The 22,533-nt window shown below is 48.4% G+C and overlaps 1 protein-coding gene across 1 annotated transcript in view; it reads right to left on the bottom strand.

Annotated features, from left to right (window-relative positions):
• Nucleotides 1–20,650, bottom strand: part of ptprk (protein tyrosine phosphatase receptor type K) — a 73,510-nt gene extending 52,860 nt beyond the window's left edge. The window contains 2 exon segments of the mRNA XM_047022319.1: nucleotides 18,165–18,188; nucleotides 20,397–20,650. Coding sequence (XP_046878275.1) covers nucleotides 18,165–18,188; nucleotides 20,397–20,469 — 97 coding nt within the window. The 5' untranslated portion in view covers nucleotides 20,470–20,650.
• Between the last annotated feature and the right edge of the window lie 1,883 nt (nucleotides 20,651–22,533).

The following is a 22,533-nucleotide window of genomic DNA, read 5'->3' as shown; positions in this document are numbered from 1 at the left end:
GAGACTGATGGGGCCATGGAGATACCAGCAAAATAGCCGTGTGTGTGTGCGCATGTGTGTGTAACCCTAAGAGTTCACATAGTTCACTGGCAGCCATTGTCCTCATCATGACTGCTTCTGGCCCCATTTCTAGGCAAGTTGAACTCAGGTAGGAATAAGACAAGGTGACATTCCTCTGTCTCTTTAAACTCCTTATATCCACCCCCTCCCCCCTCTCCTCCCCCCTCTCCTCCCCCCTCTCCTCCCCATTCCTTCCCTCGCCTTCTCCCACTCTCTGCTCCTCCACCCTCCTTCTCCCTTTCTCCATCTTCACCCCCTCCCTCTCTCCCTGGTCGTCATGCCTGGCTACCCTGGCCTGCTAGCCTAGCCTATCGTAGCGCGTTTTAGCATCAAAGGAGCGTGGGTCCGCAGGCCTGGCCCAGATAAAAGGGGAGGACAGAACTCCACCTCTCTTTGTTCCTCACGGACTGCCACATCGCCAAAAATTAAATTACCCAGACACCTCAGCGGTTCTGTCGCGCTCAGTTCAACCCACCAATTAAAACCATGAATGGAAGCTATCAGGAGTTTGGTAGAATATTTCGTACTTCTCCCCCGCTTTCTCATTATCTCCTTCCTCCTCTCACATTCTCTTTCTCTCTCTCTCGCCCCCCTGCTTGTCAGCTACAACTGTCCAACTCAGATTCTGCTGACTGTGCCCGTCTTCAGTGTAAACACCAAGCCTGTTTCCTTCCTAATTACAGACAACCTTCTTCTTCACTCTTGACCGCTTGCTGCTCTTGGCCATCCCCCCCTCTCCACTCAAGCATCCAGTCCTCCAGCCCCGTACACCTCATCTCTGTACCCCCCCACCTCCACCCGCTGACAGAACACAGCACCAGGCAGAAGACTGAGAGGGCGAGATCGCAAAAAGGGGGGTAAGAGAGGGTGAGATAGTGAGTGAGAGAGGGTGTGAAAGACAGAGAGAAACTGGCAGAGGGTGAGATAGAGGGTGAGAGAGACTGAGAAAGAGTGAGAAAGAGTGAGAGAGACTGAGAAGGTGAGAGAGAGGGTCAGAGAGGGTGAGAGGACGTGTGTGTGTTTCTCACACCGTCTTCCAGAGAACAGTTACTTGAGGCTCACTGGAGACCTCTGCTGAACTTGACTGACATCAACAGTTGATATGTGTGTGTGTGTGTGCCAGTACATTCCCTCTCTGTCTCGCCTTCTCTCTCACACACATACACACACACACCTCCTTGTCCCTTCTAGACCCTCCCTCTATTATACTACGGGCTGTTACAGGATCGCAGAGAGACCAGCAGCATATAATCATGAGAGAAAGAGGGGAAGAGAGGGGGGGGGGGAACAGGGGGGGGTGGAAAAGAGAGAGAGATATGCAAGAGGAAAGGGGAGAGAGGAGGGGGGAGACAGGGGAGAGGAGAAGGGGAGACTGTGGATAGCAGCATATAATCATGAGAGGGGGGGGGAGAGAGGGATGGGGGAAGAAAGCAAAAGAAAGTGTGTGGGCTGCTTCTCTCTCTCTCTCTCTCTCTCTCTCTCTCTCTCTTTTCCTGTTTTAAACTCACAGCATAGAGTCTATAACCCCTATCTTGCAGCTACCACACACAGACACACGCACACACACATTGAAGAAGCAGCAAATGTCAGGATTTGAATAGTAATGTAGATGTATGATAGTGAGAGAGGAACCTTTCACTGAGTTTATCTGATAGCAGGACCAAGTCATCTTTCTCTCCTCTCCTCTCTATTTCCTCTCTCCCCCCCCCAGTTAGAAAGAGAAAGAGAGAGAATGTGTGTGTGAGAGATTCCCAGATTGTTACACACACACACACACACACACACGTGAGTGCCTGTACTGGATACGGCAGTTTCTGCTTGAACCTGTATTGACATTAGCAGTTAAACATCAACCACAACTATGCTTGATATGCGCTATGAAACATACTGTTGGCCAGGCCAACAAGACCAGACATAAATACACCCAAACCAGGTCTTAGGTGTGTCCTTGTCCTCTCTCCTGCTCTCTTGGAAAGGAAAAAAGAGAGGACTGTGACCCACACAGCCACTGTTCTGACCAATCCTAAAGGCAGAAAGACACAGTAATGTCCAATCCCGAGCCACGCCTAAAATGTGCTGTCCAATCTTGAGCCAGAGAGACACTGTGCTGTCCAATCGTAAGCCACACAGACATGTTCTTGCTCCTGCTGTGTTGTGGTTGGCCAGCAGGTCAGGTCTGGTCTGCAGGAGATAAGATGGGGAGGACAAACTCTGCCTGGCAGGGGGCACACACACTCACACACACACTAGCTGTCCACCAGGGGATGTTTCTACAAACCTGCATCCTGGACCTAACCCCACCGCTCAACACTCGGATTGAGAAGGGGAGGAGAGGCAGATTAAGAGAGGGTTGAGAAGGGCAGAGTGGGATGGGAACAAAGAAGTGGAGGAGAGGCGAGGAGAGGGGGATGAGTTTTGTGTGAGCGCAGCACAGACTCATCCAGGTGTGTGGTGACTCAATGACATCATAGTCCTCACTCTGTCTCTGTCACACACACACAAACACACAAACACACATTCCCTGAGTGCAGCAGTTCTGTTGTCTCTCTGCAGCCTGGGGGCTTTATCCACACAGGGACCGCCAGCCCCCACCCCCCGAAACACACACACACATACACACCATGTAGCTGCCCTCACTGGGAGAGAACAGGGAGAGAACAGGGAGAGAACAAATGCTTGTATCTCAGTCCCATCAGTAGAACGTTTGGTTTCCTTCTACAAAGTTGATTTCACAAATAGCCAGCTAGCCATACATCCAGCCAGCCAAGCAGCTGACCGGCAAGAGCGCTGGTGTGTTGGCAGGCTGGTTGGCTGATTGGCTGGTGTGTTGGCAGGCTGGTTGGCTGGTTGGTGTTTTTGGCTGTCTGGGTCAGGACGTAAACCAAGAGCATGGTCTGGAACTAGAGCTCCATTTGAGTTCAAATCCAAGTTAAGGCACACACACACACCCCCCACACACACAGCCCTATCTCTTCCACACAAACACTTGGCATGGAGAGCAGCAAGCTTGCTGAGCTAGGTAGATAACAGGGCTTCTAGCTCTGCCACAATGTAGTCCAGCACAACACTGAACACTGGCGGACAGAAACACACACAGACAAGCACACCAACATGCAGCCCTACTGCAGCCTGTGTGCTGGCCACAACCTGCCTGGCATGCACACAGTACTGTAAATGTGGTTTGAGGCTATGCTCGTGTTGAGACTGGTAAGACATAGGACACCTCTTGGTTAGAGGTGGGAGGTTGGGGCTGGTTAGAGGTTGGGGCTGGTTAGAGGTTGGGGCTGGTTAGAGGTTGGGGCTGGTTAGAGGTTGGGGCTGGTTAGAGGTTGGGGCTGGTTAGAGGTTGGGGCTGGTTACAGGTTGGGGCTGGTTAGAGGTTGGGGCTGGTTAGAGGGTTCAAAATGCCAAATGTTACTCATTGATGACCTGCGTGGAGTCATAAGTAACCTGGAGAGAACAGTATTGGAATGTGTGTGGCTGGGTGCATGTGCGTGTGAGTAAAATCACCTTCAGCTGTGAATTTGGTCAAACATCACTCAGGGTTATGGAAAAGAAATGGGAGAGGGGTAGAGAGAGAGACAGAGAGAGACAAAGAGAGCGTGTGTGTGTGTGTGTGTGTGTGTGTGTGTGTGTGTGTGTGTCTGTGTGTGTGTGTGTGTGTGTGTGGTGTCAGTATGACCTCAGCCTTGGGCATTCCCTTAAATGAGATGTGGGAGTCAGTGCAACTTTACGACTGTCATTACAGACCTAAAATAGTTTGTTTTACACTCAACACGGGGTCCTGCAGGTATACTTACCTGTGCTGGGGCTGAGAGTGTGTGATTGGGTGTGTTTTGGCTGGGAGTGGCCTGGCTTTGAGGTGGTTATCTATGCGTGTGTTAGTCTGTCTTAGCTGGGAGTGGTCGGGACGGTAGAGTTACCTCTCCTGTAGGGAGTAGCCAGCAAAGACAATCTAGCCCAAGGGAGAGGAGGAGGAGAGTGGGCTGGGTGTGTTTGTTTGTGTGTGTGTGTGTCTGTGAGTGTGTGTGTGTGTGTCTGGGTGTGTGTCTGAGTGTATTGTGCAATCACAATGTGAGGGGAGGAAATGAGACAAAACCGGTCTGACTCACATTCAGGTTAGAGGACACAGCTTCAGGCACACACACACACACAAACTTAATACCTCTCCATTTAGTCACATGAGTAGTTGTCTGCCCCCACCCTCCTCCAAGCCGGTTTCTAAAGGGAAGGGACCACAGTTATTAAGGCTACTATTACAGTCCTATTGACAGGCTGCCCAGACCCTTTAAAACACACACAGATGAACACACACACAGAGTTACTAACACCCACACAAATGAATGCACACACACAAACACAGAGAAAGACGCTCTTTCTAACACACACACACACGGTTGCTCCCCACATTGGGGTCATGTTCTGGAGAGAGCAGTGATGCGTATGCTGCTCTGCTCATTATAACCATGACTCTGTCTTGACCTTGAGTCAGACAATCACATCTCTGGACAGGCTGCTCACACAGCCAGACCACACCAGCAGCTAATGATCCAACAGACCAGAATCATAGATTGAAAATCGTCATGGCCAGCTGAGGTGAGGACTCGTAGGTTCCATCTCCACAAGGATGGATCCATCTCATCTCAGGGCTGAGATGCAGTTTATTGTGTGGGTTAGGGTGAGGGTTATCTGTGTGGGTTATTTGTGCTTTGTTAGTGTTGGGGTTACCTGTGTGGGTTAGGGTGAGGGTTATCTGTGTGGGTTATTTGTGCTTTGTTAGTGTTGGGGTTACCTGTGTGGGTTAGGGTGAGGGTTATCTGTGTTTGTTAGTGTTGGGGTTACCTGTGTGGGATGGATTAAGGTTTGGGTTGCCTGTGTGGGTTGGGTTTATGGTTCAGTTGGACTAGAGTATTCATTAATGTAGCATCTTAGCTGTTTAGTAGTTTGTTACAGAGCACCTCTCTGCTGCTCTAAACATCAGCCTGCACAACTAATCGACAGAGACAGAAGGAGAGAGATTCTGACAAAAGTGAAAGAGGATATTTCAGTAGCAAACTCTCCTCCATCCACACTCCCACTCTCTTTCTCCCTCTTTCTGCCATCACTCTCATCCCCCCCCCCCCCATCCACACACACACTCACGTTACCTTTCAAGTACGTTCAGGCATAAAGCAATCCCATCAGCCACTGCCTTGGGACACACACACACACAGACCTAACAGACAGCTCAGATATACAACATGCAGCCCCTAGCGTGCACACACACACACACTATGTACTCTAGCCAAAAAGCTGTTTACGCTTAGCTATTGTTGAACAGGATTTACTTGCCTCCTGGCATCACATACACACACACACACCCACACACACAGTCTTGGTTCATATTTGCTCCAAGAGCCTGTGTTGGAGGAAGGACTGTTTAACAGTAGTGTGTACTGAACACAGCCCTGCGGCCACTGTGGTGTGTTTCAGGGGGGGGGGGAGGCAGACTCTACTGAGACCCAGCACACACACACATTTTACAGAGCTCTGGAGAGACCTGACCCTCTCACACACACACACACACACCCTTAGGCACTACATGCCTCAATCACTGAGAATCACTTCACTGTAAAAGTGAGGAGAGAAGAGGAGAGAGAAAAAGAGGAGAGGAAAGGCGAAGAGAGGAGGTGAAGGGGAAGGAGTGGAGGGGATAGAGAGGGAGAGGAGAGGAGAGGAGAGTAGAGGAGAGGAGAGGAGAGGAGAGGAGAGGAGAGGAGAGGAGAGGAGAGGAGAGGAGAGGAGAGGAGAGGAGAGGAAAGGAAAGGAGAGACCTGGTGGCCGCACAAAGATGTCCTCTCTCATTAGTTACATTACACTGGTCAACTACACTAGCCCTGAATAGAGTGGGAGAGAGGTAGACAGAGAGAGAGAGAGAGAGAGAGAGAGAGAGAGAGAGAGAGAGAGAGAGAGAGAGAGAGAGAGAGAGAGAGATAGAGAAAGCAAGAGAGAGAAAGAGAGAGAGAGAGAAAGAGAGAGAGAGAGAGAGAGAGAGAGAGAGAGAGAGAGAGAGAGAGAGAGAGAGAGAGAGAGAGAGAGAGAGAGAGAGAGAGAGAGAGGGGGGGGGGGGGATGGGAAGAGAGGGGGTGTTGCATCTCTGTCCCTCTCCGTGGTGCCAACCCTTGTCATGTGACCACAATGTCCTGATTGTGTGTGTGTGTGTGTGTGTGGTGGGTGCGTCCTGCAGCAGTGAACCATGAAGCCTTTCCCCTCTGAGGTCAGGGACATAAAGGACTAAATCTGCTCTTTCCATCCTCAAGTTCCACTCTTCATGCTGTATACACTCTTAATTACTGTGTGATTGTGTGAGAGAGAGGACGTGTGTGTGTGTGTGCGCTTGTTTTGTCTGGGGGAGGATTTGGGGCGATGTGACACAGGGACTGTAGGGAAGACATGCTTCTCGTCTCACACTGCCTCTCCGCGACACACACACACACACTTTAATATTCACAAGGGAGATATTGAAAATGTACCTCTCAATACTATTGAGAGTGAAAAATGCACTGTGCTTACTAATGAGTGCTTTCATAAAGCCAGAGGAAGGCCAGAAGCCTGAATAAAAGATATGTCTTAATAAAAGCAGAGCAGATTCTATTATAGATAGCAGAATGGATTCTGCCGCCTTCAACTGCGAGCGGCAAAATAGGCTTTTAACCGAAGGTCAGGGTTGTGTTTAACATCGCTATGTTCAGGTTCATGCTCCTTCTGGGCTGTGCAGCTGCAACGTAACACCTCCTGTTGCTACTACCTGGTCAATCATGTGACCTGGAACGTGACATCCACTGGAGAGGAGAGAGGGGGAGAGAGAGGAGAGACACCAAAAAAAGGAGAGCAGAAGAGGAGTGCTGAGCAGAGAGAAAGAGAGCTGTAGGCTGGCAGAGAGAAACAGCTGAGCCTAGCGAGAGCAGTCAGACTAGATTCATGTCCTGGTCTGAGACTGGGCCCGCGCTACTGCTAGAGGCTGGAGCCTGATAATACAATAAGACCTACTCTGGGGGTTGAAGAGGAAAACTGAACGTCTCCCCAGATTTGATGAGGTCGATGGAAGTACGATTACACTCTTACCTCCCTCCCTCCCTAACTTCCCTCCCTCCCTAACTTCCCTCCCTCCCTTCCTCCTCCTCCTCATCACAACATCCGTCTGTCACACGCAGCGACACGGAGACCCGAGGGTCAAAAACAATCTTTACACACAGTCCTGCCTGTCAGCCAGCATGGATGCAGTCGCACACGCACACACACACATACCTGCTTGTCAGCAAGCACACAAACACGTTCAATTACACAATCAAATAAACACAAATGCATGCATGCATTTACACACACACACACACACACACACACTCTCTCTCTCTCTCTCAAACGCACACAATAAGTATGCTTAGTATGCTATATTCACACATGCTCTCCTTATGCTTTAGTAAGCTATATCCAGACAATAACTATTTAATACTCTTCTGAAGAAGCTGAACTAGCAGTCCCAAAAAAGACAAGGGAAAGAGAGGGAGAGGAGAGAGGAGAAGACAGGGGAGAGGAGGGGAGAGGAGGGGAGGGGAGGAGAGGAAGAATTGGAAAGAAGGGGAGGAGGCAGGGCAGAAGAGGAGACTGTATCCTGAACACCTGGAGCAGAGAACCTGAGGCTATATGAGGGAGAGGCAATTGCGCTCTATCAGCTGGGGTAGGAGGTAAGAGGCAGGAGTGGGGATGAGGGCAGATAGGGGGATAGACTGTGGACCATCTGGAGAAACCCCCTGTTCACCTCCTCCAGCCCTGGTCCATATGGAATCCCGCCCCCCCTCCCCTGCCCTCCCCACACACACACACACACACCACAGACTGACCGGACGGCACCAAGACATCAGGTCCAGCAAGATGCCGGGGGGGCAGGACCATCACCAGCTGTCCTCTCCTCTAACCTCACAGGAGTCACACACACGACACTGTCACATACACTACACTCACATTCCAACATCACACACTACCAGGACTGAGTGTGCTCTTCTACAGTCGTACAGAATGCAGGAGCCTACAGTCTCTAACCCCAGACTGCCTGGGTCACCGAGCAGGAATCGAACCCGGGTCATGGTCAGGTAGAATGCTATCTCACAATGACAATCAGGTTCCAATCCAGATCTGCACTCACTCAGTGCTCCATCCCTCTCCACCTCATCTCCACGGCAACTACAGCCACTACAGATGAATTGGAAGGCTATTGACCTACTATTAACCCCTCACCGTGCCTGGTCAGCCAACCCACCAATCAGCTGTCTCCCTGCTGCACCCCCCCCCCCCCCCCAATCGCTATCAGCCTCTCAAGGGGAAATCGGTTGGGCATGGGGGATAGATGGAGTGAAGAAGGGAGACGGGTAGAGAGAGGGCGAGACAGAGGGCGAGAGAGAGGGAGATATAAAGGTGGGAGAGAGGGAAAGGGGAGAGAAAGAGAGAAAATGAGACAGAAAAAGAGGGTAGAGGAGGAGAGAGGAGTGGACACCATACACAGTCATCTCTGTCTCAGTCCTCCATTCGTCTTTATATTCCTCACACACACTCACACACTCACATGCACACACACAAACACACGGCTGCAGACAACGGGGCTCTGTGTGTGTGTTTGTGTGTGTATATGATCATCGCTGCAGCATCGCCAACCAGTGATCTATGACAAAGTTCCAGCATCTTCAGCACCAGAACCAGACCCCCAACCCAGCCCAGCCCAGATCAGCCAAGCCCAGATCAGCCCAGCTCTCAGGCACTATTATCACCGGTTGTTTGCTGATAGTGAATCTCATACATTTCTCAAACAAGCTTAGGAAAATCTACCAATGCTGTAAGCAAAGAATAAAGAGTTTTCTTGATTATGTGTGTTACCAGGTGGTATATGTGGATGTGTGTGTGTGGTAGAGCAGGGGTGGAAGGCAGTGCAGCTTTTTCATGTGCTGTCTCGAGCAGAACTAACTCCATACAGGACATGAAATCGGGATGTTGTTGTGACAGGTTTTCTACATGTTTCAAATGATTTCTGAATCCCCATGGGGGCTGTGCGTGCCTGAGTCTGTGCTGCTGTGTGTCTCTGAGGCGCGTATGTGCGTGTGCATGCATGCATTCATGCTTCGGACTTGTGTGTGTATGTGCATGTTCATGGGTGTGTGTGTGAGTGCGCATGTGTGTGTGTCCATTTCTGTTTGTGTGTGAGCCCCTGAAAGGCCGCGTAAAGGAGGAGAGGAGCGTGGTTGAAAAGAATAAAAGACGATCTCATCTTATCACCTTCCTAATCCATGTTGAAAGTCTCCCAACATCACCCACACAATTTTCTCCTGCTATCTGTTTGTGTGTGTGCATGTCTATGTGTGTGTGTCTCACTTGTCACCATGGTGCCCGTGGCAACAGTCCTCAGCTAACAGGGTAGGGCTCCAGTATTAATAGAGCCGTCAGAGAGGAAGTGGAGTTGGAGTTACTTCCTGTGCCTCCAGGAAGGTGACAAGGAGGAGTGCTCCAATCACTGCTGGACCATGACACCAGGCCTTGAACACGGGACACCTTCACAGCATTCCCCCTGCTGCCACCGTCTGTGTGTGTACGTGTGTGTGTGTGTGTGTCTGTGTATGATGCGAGCCTGTCGGGGTGCATCATAGTCGTCAAGATGACCTCGTCGTTAGAGATGTCAGAGCCTCGCTGCAATTAACTACCTGCCACCACCGATCAGCATGAACAACTCACTCGTCACTTCTCTCCTCCCCTCTCCAACATGAATAACTTCACTGGTCACTTGCTTTCTCCTCCTTTCTCATCCCTCCTTCATCCTCATCCTTCTTTCTTAGGGGAACAACATGTTACTCACAGCCCTAAACCTTCACCCTCCTTTGCCCTCTTTCCTCCTGCTCCTCCTCCTCCTCCTCCTATCCTCCTCTTCAGACAGTTAACCCTGCTGCCTCATCACCCCCCCCCCCCCCCCCACCCTCTCCCATCTCCCCCCCTCCTCTCCTCCTCTCCCCCAGCCCTGCAGGAGATTTTCCCCATCTCTCAACCTAGAAGCACTTCTACTAATCTTCCTCTTCCAGCGGACAATGGAGCTGCTGTGTGTGTGTGTGTGCGTGCGCGCGTGTGTGTGTACCACCGTGACCAGACATCAAAGTGGTCTGACAAGCAGGTGACAGGCAGCTGCAGGTGGTGTGAGAGTGGAGGGTGTATAGGGCTGGTGTGTAGCAGAGGTGGTTTGGTGAGCCCAGACTCTGAGACCAAGGCTGAATTGACACCTGGTCAAACAACCGCCTGACTCTAATCTACACCTCAAGGTCATGGGAAACACAAGGCTGACAGGAGAGGGTCAAGAGAGGCAGGGAGAGAGGAGGGAGAGAAGGGATGAGAGAAGGAGAGCGGGAAGGAAGTAGATGAGAGAGGGGAGAAAAGATGGGAAAGGAACGACAAAGTGTTTGGTGGAGTACAGTTCTTTCCTGGTTAACCATGTGTGAGATGATGCAAGTCATAAAGAAGGGGGGGGGGGGGTGGAGGGAGGGAGAGATGTGGGCGGAGGTTATAGCTAATGGGGGCAGGAGTCTTGAACTATTCTCTTTCTCCTGTCGTCTAATAGAAACACACTGATTGGTCTGTCTGACCCAAAGGTCTTGGTAGAGATGGTCTGATGGGTCTATCTAGTCCCAGTGACCTGTCTTGTCTGGAAGACAGCTTCCTAATGGTTTAACCTCCTCATCAACACGTACATACCACCACACATGCTTGAAAGACAAACACACACACACATTGGTAGGAACACATAAATATGGCTTCTAATGTGTTGAGGTGCTGTACTAAAGAGAGGGCAATATACAAAGAAAAAGAGAGGGAGAGACCAAGAGAGAGAGAAAAAGAGCAAGACGAGGAAAGAGTAAGAGGGACAGAGAAAGAGAGAGAGATGTAGAGACAGACTGCACCGCTGCAATAGGATCAAGTCTCACATAAAGCTGCAAAAATAATCGGCTTTATTCCATCATCATCAATACTGCCAGCAAGCAGAGAAAGAGAGAGGGAGAGAGATCACATTAAGTGTGACAGAATGATTGTTTTCATGGCACAGCTCTGTGATTGGCTCGTTAAAAAAACTAGATTCAGGGCAATAATGTTTACCTGCCGGGGCAAGTTGAACCCTGACCCTTAACTCCTGACCACTGACCCTGTTCGATCACAGAGGAGGAACTATGTCACTGACAAACAGAAGCTAACCCTTTAACCCTGCTGTCTCCCCCCCTCTATCCCTCCCACACTACCCTCCTGCCCTCTCCCTTCCCATCTCCCCCTCCTCTCCGACTGTCAACAACCCAGTGCGAGGAGCCAGGGCCGTAACTACCATTGAGGACACCGAGGTCGTGTCCTCGGTATTTTTTTTCGTATTTCAGTTTTTTTTTGTGCTTAAATCGTGGTATATAAACTCAAAATAAAGTACACGTGAAACTTACTGCAGGACGATGATCTTGGTCTCCCACAAACCGTAACGTGATTTTATACTTGAAGAGCCGAGTAGCTCAAGAGTTTGGACATACGTGCTGCGCGTCATCAACAAAACGTACTGTCGTTATGGTAACCACCAAACACAAGTCGGATGCTGATGTTACCGCCATAGACATACCGCTACTGTTAGTGAATAGCCTATGTTAGTTACAGTCACTGGAAGAGGAGCGCAGCAAACTAAACATGTAGGTTAAGAGAAGTTTAAGTGGCAGATGACTGTGAGAAGAAAGATTCATTTTCATGTGGAAATATTTGTATTGCAGCAGCGTACTACTCAGATAAGGAAACATCAAATCAAAGTTTGGTTAACTCCGTCAGTACCGGTTGTCAATCAATTTCCACCGGTTGAATCAACATTCATTTTGCGATTGATATGTCATTGATGTGATTGATTGAAAATGAAATTCAGTGGCAATTGGGAAATATCAAACTGACTCGCTATCGCTCGGTCGATACGTTCCAGCCTCAGTTTGATATTTCCCGGCATGACCGAACGGTCGAGGTTAGTAAGTAGTTTATTATATGGCAAGTTTAGATTATTTTCGTTTTGTAAACGAATATAAATGGTACCTTTAGGCTAATTGTAGCTAGCTCTCAAGTCTTCTCACGGTGTGTTTCATGTGTTGCCAAGCAACTCATTACTTTTGATAGAAAGCGGACAACATGGTTCTGCTAAAATGGCTTTAATTTCATCACAAAATAACGACACAAGTGATTCAAAGAGTCTGGTCTTCATCCTCACTTTCGATGACAAAGCTTTTCAGCATCATCTGGATAGTAAAACTCAGCAGCTGATTCGTCGATATCGCTCATTTTGAAGCTGACGTCAGAGGGCAATACGGATCCGTATTGACCGGCGAGGAGGGCAATACGCGGCTGGGGTGACTACTCATTATCCAATCAGAACGCTCGTACCGTCGTTGCCATATAATAATAAAAATGAAAATGAAAATGGCCATATTTAAATAATGTAATTTAAAAAAATTCCGGGGGAGCATGCCCCCGAACCCGCCTAGAAGTTCTGACTCATGACCTCAGTATTTTTTGGGCCCTGCGTACGGCCCTGCGAGGAGCTGTGGGACACCGCTGTGCTCGCACACAGCTCCACGTTAGGCAAGAGCCTGTTCAACCGGTACGAACCACTGACCTTTATACCCTTACTGGCAACTAGTGTGTCAGTCCTGCTCAACCAAGCCTACTAGCCAGCTAGCTGGATGAGAGAGCCCTGATCAGCCTGGCCTGTAGTAGTGAGCTAGCTGGAGGAGCTAACCTTTGATCAGCCTGGTGTGGATGACCTAACCTGGGTGTCAGCTAGCATGCCTAGTCCTGCTAGACAAAAACTTACCAGGGTTCTGTATATTTAATGGAGCAGACACCATTCTTGGAGAGAACAGAATGTATATTTTCTGAGAAGGTCACCAAAAAGGAGCTGTACATACACTGGTTTACAATGAGGGGGTTGTGTATCATTTCAGGGAGACAGAGATCTGGTCTCTTAAGAATCAGCCATACGAACACACTTATCCCAGTTCCCAGAAGACCAGACCAGAGCACAGCAGGACTGTGGAAAATTTGAACCACATGTGATAAATCCTACTCTGGTCCGGTCTAGTCTGGTCTACTCTTGCCAGGTCTAGTCTGGTCTACCCTGGCCTGTTCTAGTCTGGCCTGGCCAGTCGGGGTCTCCCAGAAAACTTTGAAGGAGTGGGAGTGAACTGGGCAAGGTGTATGTGTGCGTGTGTGTGTGTGTCTTGGCCTCCAGTAAGCAGCTCAACTCTGAAGGTAACAGATGCAGACAGCGAGTGTCACACAGAGGCAGACTGTAGCCAACACTCCTACATGCACAAGACATTCCTCTGCTAGCCTGCTCTCTGTCTCTGACTAGCTTATCTCTGCTAGTCAAACACACATACACACACAAATAAACTCAGCTCTTAATTCATGACGACTTGGCATAACATTGGTCTTCACTGGAGGCCCGACCTGAGACAAGGTGGCCAAACAAAAGCATTCCAGACTTCAGCAAGAGACCTGGGCTGGGGGAGGGAAGATGGGGAGTGTGGGGGGATGGTGTTTAATGGGGGAGGGGTTTTAAGGGGGGAGGGACGGTGTGAGGGGGTTTGGGGGGAAGTTGAGGAGATCTAAGTGTTTTTTTGCTGTGTTTGAATAAGGGGGGGGGGGGGGGTGGGGAGGGGCAATAAATTCCAAGTGACGGGGGGCAGGGGGGTGTCCTGGTATTTGGGGGTTAGGGGGTGTGGTTGTGTTAGAATGCGTGTGTTGTTGGGGTGAGATGGGACTGTTTGGGCTTGTTGATGCAGCAGGGTGTCTTTGACGACCCATCAGGTCCATAAGGACACCCTAAACACCAGGTGTGTGTGTGTGTGTAGGAAAGTTCTCATGGTCAGAAGCTATATTGTTGTCATTCATTTGCGCTGACATAACAAGCAATCCTCTTTCTCAAGCTGACCGTACTAACACACACACACACACACACACTCTATTAAAGCTGCCTAACAACAGAGAGACCAGATTAAGTGACATCCTGATCTTTGTTTTTCCACATGTGTGTAAACAGATAAAGCAGACAGCTTTAAGTGCCAGAGTGTAAACATATAATATTACCATGTTAGAGCAGACAGAATACATACATGAATATAAAATAAATAGGGTATAAACCAGCTGGTGTTATACATAATACTGTTGATGCATGTTGGAGATAGGGATAGTCGTAATGTAACGCTGTTGGAAGACAAGCTCATGACTTTGTATTCCTCTTTTTATCTTGCTGGTATGTTTTCCTAAAGGGCCAAGCGAAAATAATGGAACACAATTTGAATAAAACAAATGAAAATCTTATTTTTCATGACAATAATGTTTGTAGTTTTTTTATCGACAAACATGGTGCAATTTTTCACAAATGTCCGTTTGTGGAATGTTTACGGATGCTGTTAAAAATGTGAGAAAACTAGAAAGCTGGTAAATGCAAAGAGTGATCTCACCCAGTTCAGCACTTAGTATTAACGCAGAAACACGCACACACTGTAGAGAAGGATGGGAGTCACAAAATGTGTGTTTGTGTGTGTGTGCATGTTAGACAAAAGAGACTGAAGTTATGTCTTCACCTCTCACAAATGTTGAGTCATTTTTTTGTCTCCGTGGAAATTCTCTGACACACACACACACACACACGCACGCATCATAAAAGCCTCAAATCCAGGGAGGCTTTAGAACATCCATAATATACACTTCCTGAAAATTGTATTTCGAGCCAAATAGAAAGATCTGCCAATACTTCTCCCAACACACACGCACGCACACACACAATAAGCATGGATTTTGGCCTGGCCAAATACCTAGGCTTTCACATGATCAGTGAGAGTGAAGAGGAGCAGGAGACCAGGAGCCCTCCAGAGCGTGTCATCCAGTCAGCCTCAGGACAGCAGGACTCACGCTGCTGCTGCTGCTGCTGGAGATGTTTTTCTTGTTGTTAAATTAGGTACAGCGGACCAGGGGGTCACGGGGTGTTGATTGTGTGATCACAAACATCAACATAATCTTAATGGAGATGAAGCTGCCATCTTCAATCTCTCCACTAAGCCCCCAGACAAGAGCCCTGCAGCTAAATGCCAAAATCCATCAGAGTGGGGTATTTTTTTTTTCTTCTCCCGGCAGTTTTTCCTCTTATAGGAAGAGTCCAGTCAGCTGATAAAAGCAGCTTACTGCAGAGAGCAGCCATCAGAGCAGCGGCCCTCTGGCCATTAGCCCTCTAATCCCCTGGGCCCGCCTCTCTCATTCACAGCAGCCAATCAAATTACAGCCAGGGAGACACACAGCCAATCACATTACAGTCCGAGAGACACACATCCAATCACATTACTTCCTGGGATACACTCGCCACTCATCACTACCAATCACAGAGCACTTCACACTGTCTAAATTACCCAGGAGACACTGGGGCTCGGGCAGACTAGGGCATGCTGGGAGCGTAGGCTCTTCAACACCTTGTAACGCTGTTACACCTCCCAAGGCGTGTGTGTATGTGTGTACTATGTATGTATGAAAGCAAATGTTTGTGTGTAATTGTGTAAAGGACCATGTGTGTGTGCGTGCGCCTGCAGCCATGTGCAGCTGCTGGCAGTGGCTGAAGAGTTTCTATTAGTCCAGTTATCTAGACATCTGTCTGGGGGGGGCAATGCCATGGGCTGCACACATTAACACTCAGGCCAGTTAGACCCCTAGGTGTGCAGTTAACACACACACACTTTTTCCTGTAGCTACATCTCACGCAGACCGAGTCAGATCCTCTTCCTCCAGCTAAGAAGTTCCCCATCTCACATCTGGCTGAAGAACATCTGCTATGGATGAACCTGACTTCAGGAACCATCTCCAGATGGGTAAAGAAAGTACGATTCAGAAAGTAAGAAGAATTATTGCGTACATCCAGCTGGCTCTACTTTCTGAAGATGAACTTGGTATGCCTGGTATGGTAGGGCAGTTACGCTGAAGTGGTTTGATAGAGCTGCATCGTAGAGTTGCAGGAGTGTTATGGTCCAGCTGTATGGTAGAGCTGTATGGTAGAGCATGCGTGTTCTCCAGCTGATATTAACAGGACAAAAGGTCCGTACACAGCAGGTGCACAGACACGACCCAGGATGTCTCGGAGCACCAGACATCTCCATACCCCTCATCACATCCTGCTTCACCACTGTTAAATCATACTGTCTGCTGGACTTCTACCTGTCTACAACTACCTGTTTCCTTCTGTGCTGGCTGCACACCAATGAACGCAGCAGCACTACATATCACACCCAGGCAGCAGGATCAGAGGGAGAACTTAATGACTACATTCATAGCGTTGCAAAATTGCTAGACACGTTTTGTCAGGTATTGATTCCCTCTGCATAATCTGGGAACTTGAGAAATTGAGAAGAGCTAGCCAACCTGGTATACAGTGGACGGACTATTTATTCATCTCTCTCTCCCTCTCTCCCTCTCTCCCTCTCTCCCTCTCTCCCTCTCTCTCTCTCTCTCTCTCTCTCTCTCTCTCTCTCTCTCTCTGCTGAGCTCAGCATTCTCTAACTTGAGTTCCTCACATGTGATAAAGAAGAGATTGAGGATCTGGGCAGCACAAGGCACATCACAGTACAGTAAACACACGCACACACACACACACACAAGTGCGTGCACACACACAAATGAGAGCAGAGGACATTATGAGTCTCAGTTGACCAGTGACAGCTGCTTCTCTCCTGCTGCTTCCCCTCTACCTGCTGCTTTATCACCTTCTCCCCTAGGATGCACGCACACACACACACACACACACGCACGCACACACACACACACATACATGGACACACACACACATGGCCCACACCACAATGTGATATGAAACCAAGAGTGAATTTTCAATTGCTATGTTAGCACTGTGAAATGTTAGTATGGTACTGGTGAACGGGACAGCCACATTACGGTAACATATTAACTGTCACATCTGTTTGGCCGAGTTAGGAGATCCGTTTGACTTGATAGATCTTTATTAAACAATACAGATATGGCCAGGTAGACACAGAGCTAGATGAAGAGAAAGACAGGTAGAGAGACAGACAGGTAGAGTGGGACAAAGAGAGAGCGCTGCTGGGTAAAGGCTGTTTAGAAGGTTCAAGGTGAAGGTATGAGTCACCAGGTCACTATTTATCACAACTGGGGCTGAGTTTAGGGAGCTGGTAAAGAGGTTGGTACTGTGAGAGGCTGGGACTGGGGAGCTAGAGGTGAGGCGGGGCTGGGAGAGGCTGAGGAGATAGATGAGAGGCTGGGGATCTGAAAAAGAGAGCTGAAAAAGTAAGGCTGGGGCTGTCAGAGGCTGGAAATGAGGCTGGGACTGTGAGAGGTTGTAACTAGGGAGCAGGGAGTGAGGCTGGGACTGTGAGAGGCTAGGACAGGGAAGCTGTATTTGAGGCCTGGGCTGGGAGTGATGGTTGCGGCTGGGGATCTGGGAGAGGCTGGGGTTAAGGTAAGGTAAGGTAAAGTATTTTTATTTCATACCCGCAGGTACAATTGTTTTGCAGATAAATAGAATTTCGGGTTAGGAGAGACTAGGGCCGGGGGTGTAGATTTTGTCTGTGGCTGGGGGCTGATAGTGAGTTGGACGTGAGGCAGGGTTAGAGATAGAGATGATGATGGTGAGGATCAGTTTAGCTCAGGCTAGGGGTTTAGACTGGAGAATAATGGCACCGTAAGAGGCTGGGAATCTGGTAATGAGGCTGGGACTATGAGAGGGTAGGACTGAAAGAGGCCAGGGAACTGGAAGTGAGGCTGGGGCTGTGAGAGGCTGGGGAGTCGGAAGTGAGTCTGGGACTGTGAGAGGCTGACTGGGGAGCATAGAGGGAGGCTGGGGCTGGGTGTGACATATAGGCTGGGGATCTGTGAGAGGCTGGGGCTTGGGGTGCATATCTGGCCTGCGGCTGGGGGATAAGAGTGAGTCTAGAAGTGAGGCTGGGTTTGTGATGGCGATGATGATGGTGATGAAGGTGACAGAACGGGATCATCTTAGCTCAGTAACTCACCCTTCTCTGCGTGTCCCATTTGCGCTGCGGCCAAATGCAACAGAGAATAATACTGGATTAACACACTGATTCTCCTCGTTCATTTCAGAACACTGTTTTAGAAACAAATAGCGATCTCCCGGTTAATTTTCATAATACCGGTGTATAATCACATCACTTACTAATCAATCTCCAAAATGTGTAATATGCCATTTGTCATCCTGCGGTTCTGATTACTCTAATGTAATTAATCCTTGCTTAAGTCTTTCTGATGAATTAATCAGCAATTACGTCGACAGCTGTATTTTCCGCGTCCACCGGCTGCCAGCGGTGCATTAATCCAATGATGAGGCGAGACTGGACGGTCACAGATGTGCGCTGACTCGAACCCGGGAGGACGGACGGGTGGTGGGCCGCACGATTAAGCGTCAAGCGGTCTACAAGGCCACAAGGTCACCAAGTGAGGTTTATGTTTCAAAAAGCCTGATAATTATCGAGAACATTTACTTGCAAAAACTGATTGCAAATAGCAAGGCTCAAGATTCCTAAAAAGCCATTTAAATGTTAATGGAATTATATCCAAGAAAGGAGTAAGCAAACCTACTTGTAAGTAGGTCGCATTAAACTTAAAGGTTTTTTCTAAGTTGTGGGTGCTTTGAGGAAATATAATCGACATGAATTTAAATGACAGACGCTGTTTCACACGTCCTTAGTGATGAATATTTTGGAATGTTTTCGAGACGACAGGACGCCCGTCTCCCGCCGTGATAGCTCCCTCGAGGACTACCGGGAGAGACGGCCAAGTCTCTTATTTTCTGTTTCACAGGAATTCTGGTGGATGAGAGAACGGATTCATCCTCCACCAAAATCTGAATTGCATTTCAGAATATAACTAAACTGCTAAAATTAGTAGTTTGTCAGGAAAACGTTTCTCATTACTTAAAGGAAATTCATTAGTGACTGACATGCATCCTTCAGTCAACATGACAAAAAGAGACGCATGAATTCGGGCCAACTGTTACGGGAGAGAAAAGGGCGAAGAAAAAATGAATGCATAAGTAATACTATTTTGAGTAATGAGAGCAGGAAAAGTGAAATATGTTTGAATTATAATTCTCATAATTATTAGGTTTTGCAGTCTGTAATCTGCCTTCAGCAGTTCAAATTACACGGTCTCTTATTTTGTCATAGACCGCCTCAAACACCCTAATTGTTTGTTGTATAGGCCTATTTATTTGACTTAATAGGGAAAACATTTTTGAGGAGTGGGGGGGTTCAAATTCATGTCAGTTCACTATGAATTGATTCTAAAATGTAGATCCATCAAGATTTCAAGTGGTAATTTCAAAAGTAATTTTAAGCTATTTGAACACAAACAAACAATGTCATATGTAGTAGCCTACCAAACGTAGTTATTGCCTAATAAAACACCGGGGAAGGGAGAGGAGAGGGTTCATTGAAACACTACACCGCAATTCCGAACGTCTATTTAAAAGTAAGCCTAATGACTATTATAAATTCAGAGCCAGGGAAATACAAATGTAAATAACGCCTGCTTCATATGTTAAAATAATTAAAGTAAGGTTATGGCGCGTCTTTTAGTGTTTTAATTGTAAACTTAGATACAGTGAGTGGCACCGTTTTTCCCGTCCACAACCTTCTCCCTCTCTCACGGCGGAGTCCTCGTCGGTGTTGTTGGTTTAGTAGTCATGTTTGCACAATCTTTTTATACAAACCAACATGAAATGCAAAACAATATTAACTCAGAGCTTTTTTGAATAACGTGTGCCTATAGGCAATCCAAACCATTAAAGCAGTGGTTGAAAGGAACTGAAAAAAACGCCCGGTAACTTTTATCGTTCATGGGAACGTATGCCATTATCGTTCCGGTGCAGTCGATAAAAGCACGGGCTGAAGTAGCCTTCGCGAGGGACGCATCATGGTTTGAAACCTTGGATCCGTTTGGGGAGGTAGCCTAACTGAAGCTTTTTAAAAGCCTACCTGCAGAAAGGCAAGCTACACAACATGGGGACAGACTCCGGGGCAATGATCCAGAACAGACTAAAAAGACAAAACTGCCGTTGCATAGCCTGCCAGACATAGTTGGGCAGTTTTGTTTAAACTTTTCTAAGATCAACACAACGTAAATGTGCACACCTGGAAAGTCATTAGTTGTTGTCGACGTGCAGATACAACTTTCCTTTCGACTAGCTACAGCGAGCGACCCGTCTTTCAAAGGTAAACGCTTCTTACCTGGTACGAACTGAGTCCCAACATTTAGAATCGGAGAGATGATCAGCAGGACACCAATCCTAAACGCTTCCATGTTTAGTTTGTGGAGTTTTTTTTAAGTTTTTTAGTCAGTTTTCTCTCTTGTTATTCCTATGGATTCACGCGTTCCATTCTCACCCGCTGCACTCTCCCAGATACTTTGTTTCAAGGCGAGCGGAGTGAAAGTCCATGACGTCAGGATTGTCCCCGATCCCAAAGCTCGGGCTCCAGCTTCGTGCAGTGTGCGGAGCTCGAAACTGGACTGTTGCAGAGAGACTGGAGGCTCCCTCTAACGTCAGTAAACCGAACGGCCGCTACGAGTTCTCACACGTCTGTTTCATTGGAAATAGGAGCCGTGTGTGTGATTGTGCGCTTGTGTTGTCCTTAATTCTTCTAAATGTTTTGCTTCAATAGCATGTGACTATTTATTAATCGGAAGTTTGTGTTGACTGGAACCCTGTGGTGCCTGTTGTTAGCAGAGTGACATCTTCCATAAGGATGTATACAATCACAGATCGGGATAGATTGGGGTCAAACGAACGAACAGAACTCAGAGAACATTATAGGGAAGTAAATGAGATTGCCGAGTAAGGAGATGGAGGGGAGAAAAGGTGAGAGAAGTAGAGGAGGTGAGAGGATGATGGTAGGAAGAGAAGAGTGTGAGGGGAAGAGGAGAGGAGGATGAAAGGAGAGCAGAGACTGATCTTCATGTAAACACATCATATCAAAGGTTTCCTCAGCTTGTACCAGAGAGACTGGGAGGGAGGGAGGGTGCAGAGGAGAGAGAGAGAAATAGACAACCGAGAGGGAACAGAGGGGGAGTGAGGGACTGAGAGTTAGGGGGGGCATCAGAGGCAAAGGTAGGTGCCAATTTCAGGTGTCAGAAATGTTTGGACAGCAAACACTCATTCCTCCTCGCCTCGCAAGGCCAACGACAGCTGCTCTGATTGGCTGGCTGGGTAACACACAGAGAGAGCATCACTGAGGACAAATCAGAGATGACAACAGGAAACAAGCAGGGCTGTAACGGAAAGAAAGAAATAGATGGGGAAAGAAACCGACAAGGACAGAGGCGGAAAAAGAAAGAGGCAAAGAGGGGATCAGGGGAAGAGAAAGAGAGGAGAGCAGAGCACCAGAGTGAATGTACGCACGTCGCTCAAGGCCCACAGGTCCGTTGGAGGAGGTAAGGCGGTATAGAGAAATATACCATTCAAACAGCAACCCTGATAAGCACCTTTCTTTCTCCATACTATTCTATCTTTTCTTCCACTCTTTCTTTTTTTCTGAGAACCTTGCTTCTTCTATTCTATGCTGCGCTCCCTTTTTTCTATCTCCCCCACTCATCTTTGTGTGCGTGTTTTGTGTGTTGGCCTGGTATGCACATCATGTACGAACACAAAGACACAAAAGGAATGTAAACTTGAGTCTGTGATAGGTTAACACATTAAGTAGTGAAGTGATGACGTGTAACCCCGATTGAGGAGGCTTTGAAATGATCTGATCGAGGGAGGAGGAGGAGAAATACAGAGTGAGGCAGGCATGGCGGGGAGAAAGGGATGAGGAAAGAGGGGAGAGAGAGAGGAGATAGACGGAGGACAGAGGGAGGGACGGAGGAGGGAAGAGGGGTGGAGGAGGGAGAGTTGAGAGAAGGTAGGAAGAAGGCTCATTTCAGTGGCTGCAGAAAGTGCAGATGCACTTTAGATACATTTTAATTGGTGGGTACACTATATCAAACACACTCCAAGATTTCCACAGCATAGGAGCAGGTCTGGCGACCGTGCTGTCCCAGCTCATGGCTTCGCTTCACCTGTCTTCCCCCCGGGCCCCTCCTGGGTAAGGGTGGGCCTAGTCTGCCCTAGCCAGCTGACGGAGTTAGCCTGTCATCTGTCATAGTGCTCTATCTCTGGTGAACTCAATGGGATGTGAATTATAGATGTGTGTGGTGGTGCAGGGTCCACCTGTCCTCCCCTGGCACCCCCTGACATCACCAGGTGCAGCTTGGACCCGCTTGGCCCAGGATGCTGTCATACCATGGCAACCGTACCGTGTTGGGGCCAGATGGTGGACGGCTCCATGGCAACTGTGTGACAGTCATGGCAACGGCTAAGGTGGATGCCTC

The sequence above is a fragment of the Hypomesus transpacificus genome, chromosome 6 (genome assembly GCF_021917145.1).
Source record: "Hypomesus transpacificus isolate Combined female chromosome 6, fHypTra1, whole genome shotgun sequence".
Taxonomy (NCBI): Eukaryota; Metazoa; Chordata; class Actinopteri; order Osmeriformes; family Osmeridae; genus Hypomesus; species Hypomesus transpacificus.
Note: the sequence above shows the minus strand (reverse complement) of the source record. Positions and strands in the feature narration are given on the sequence as shown.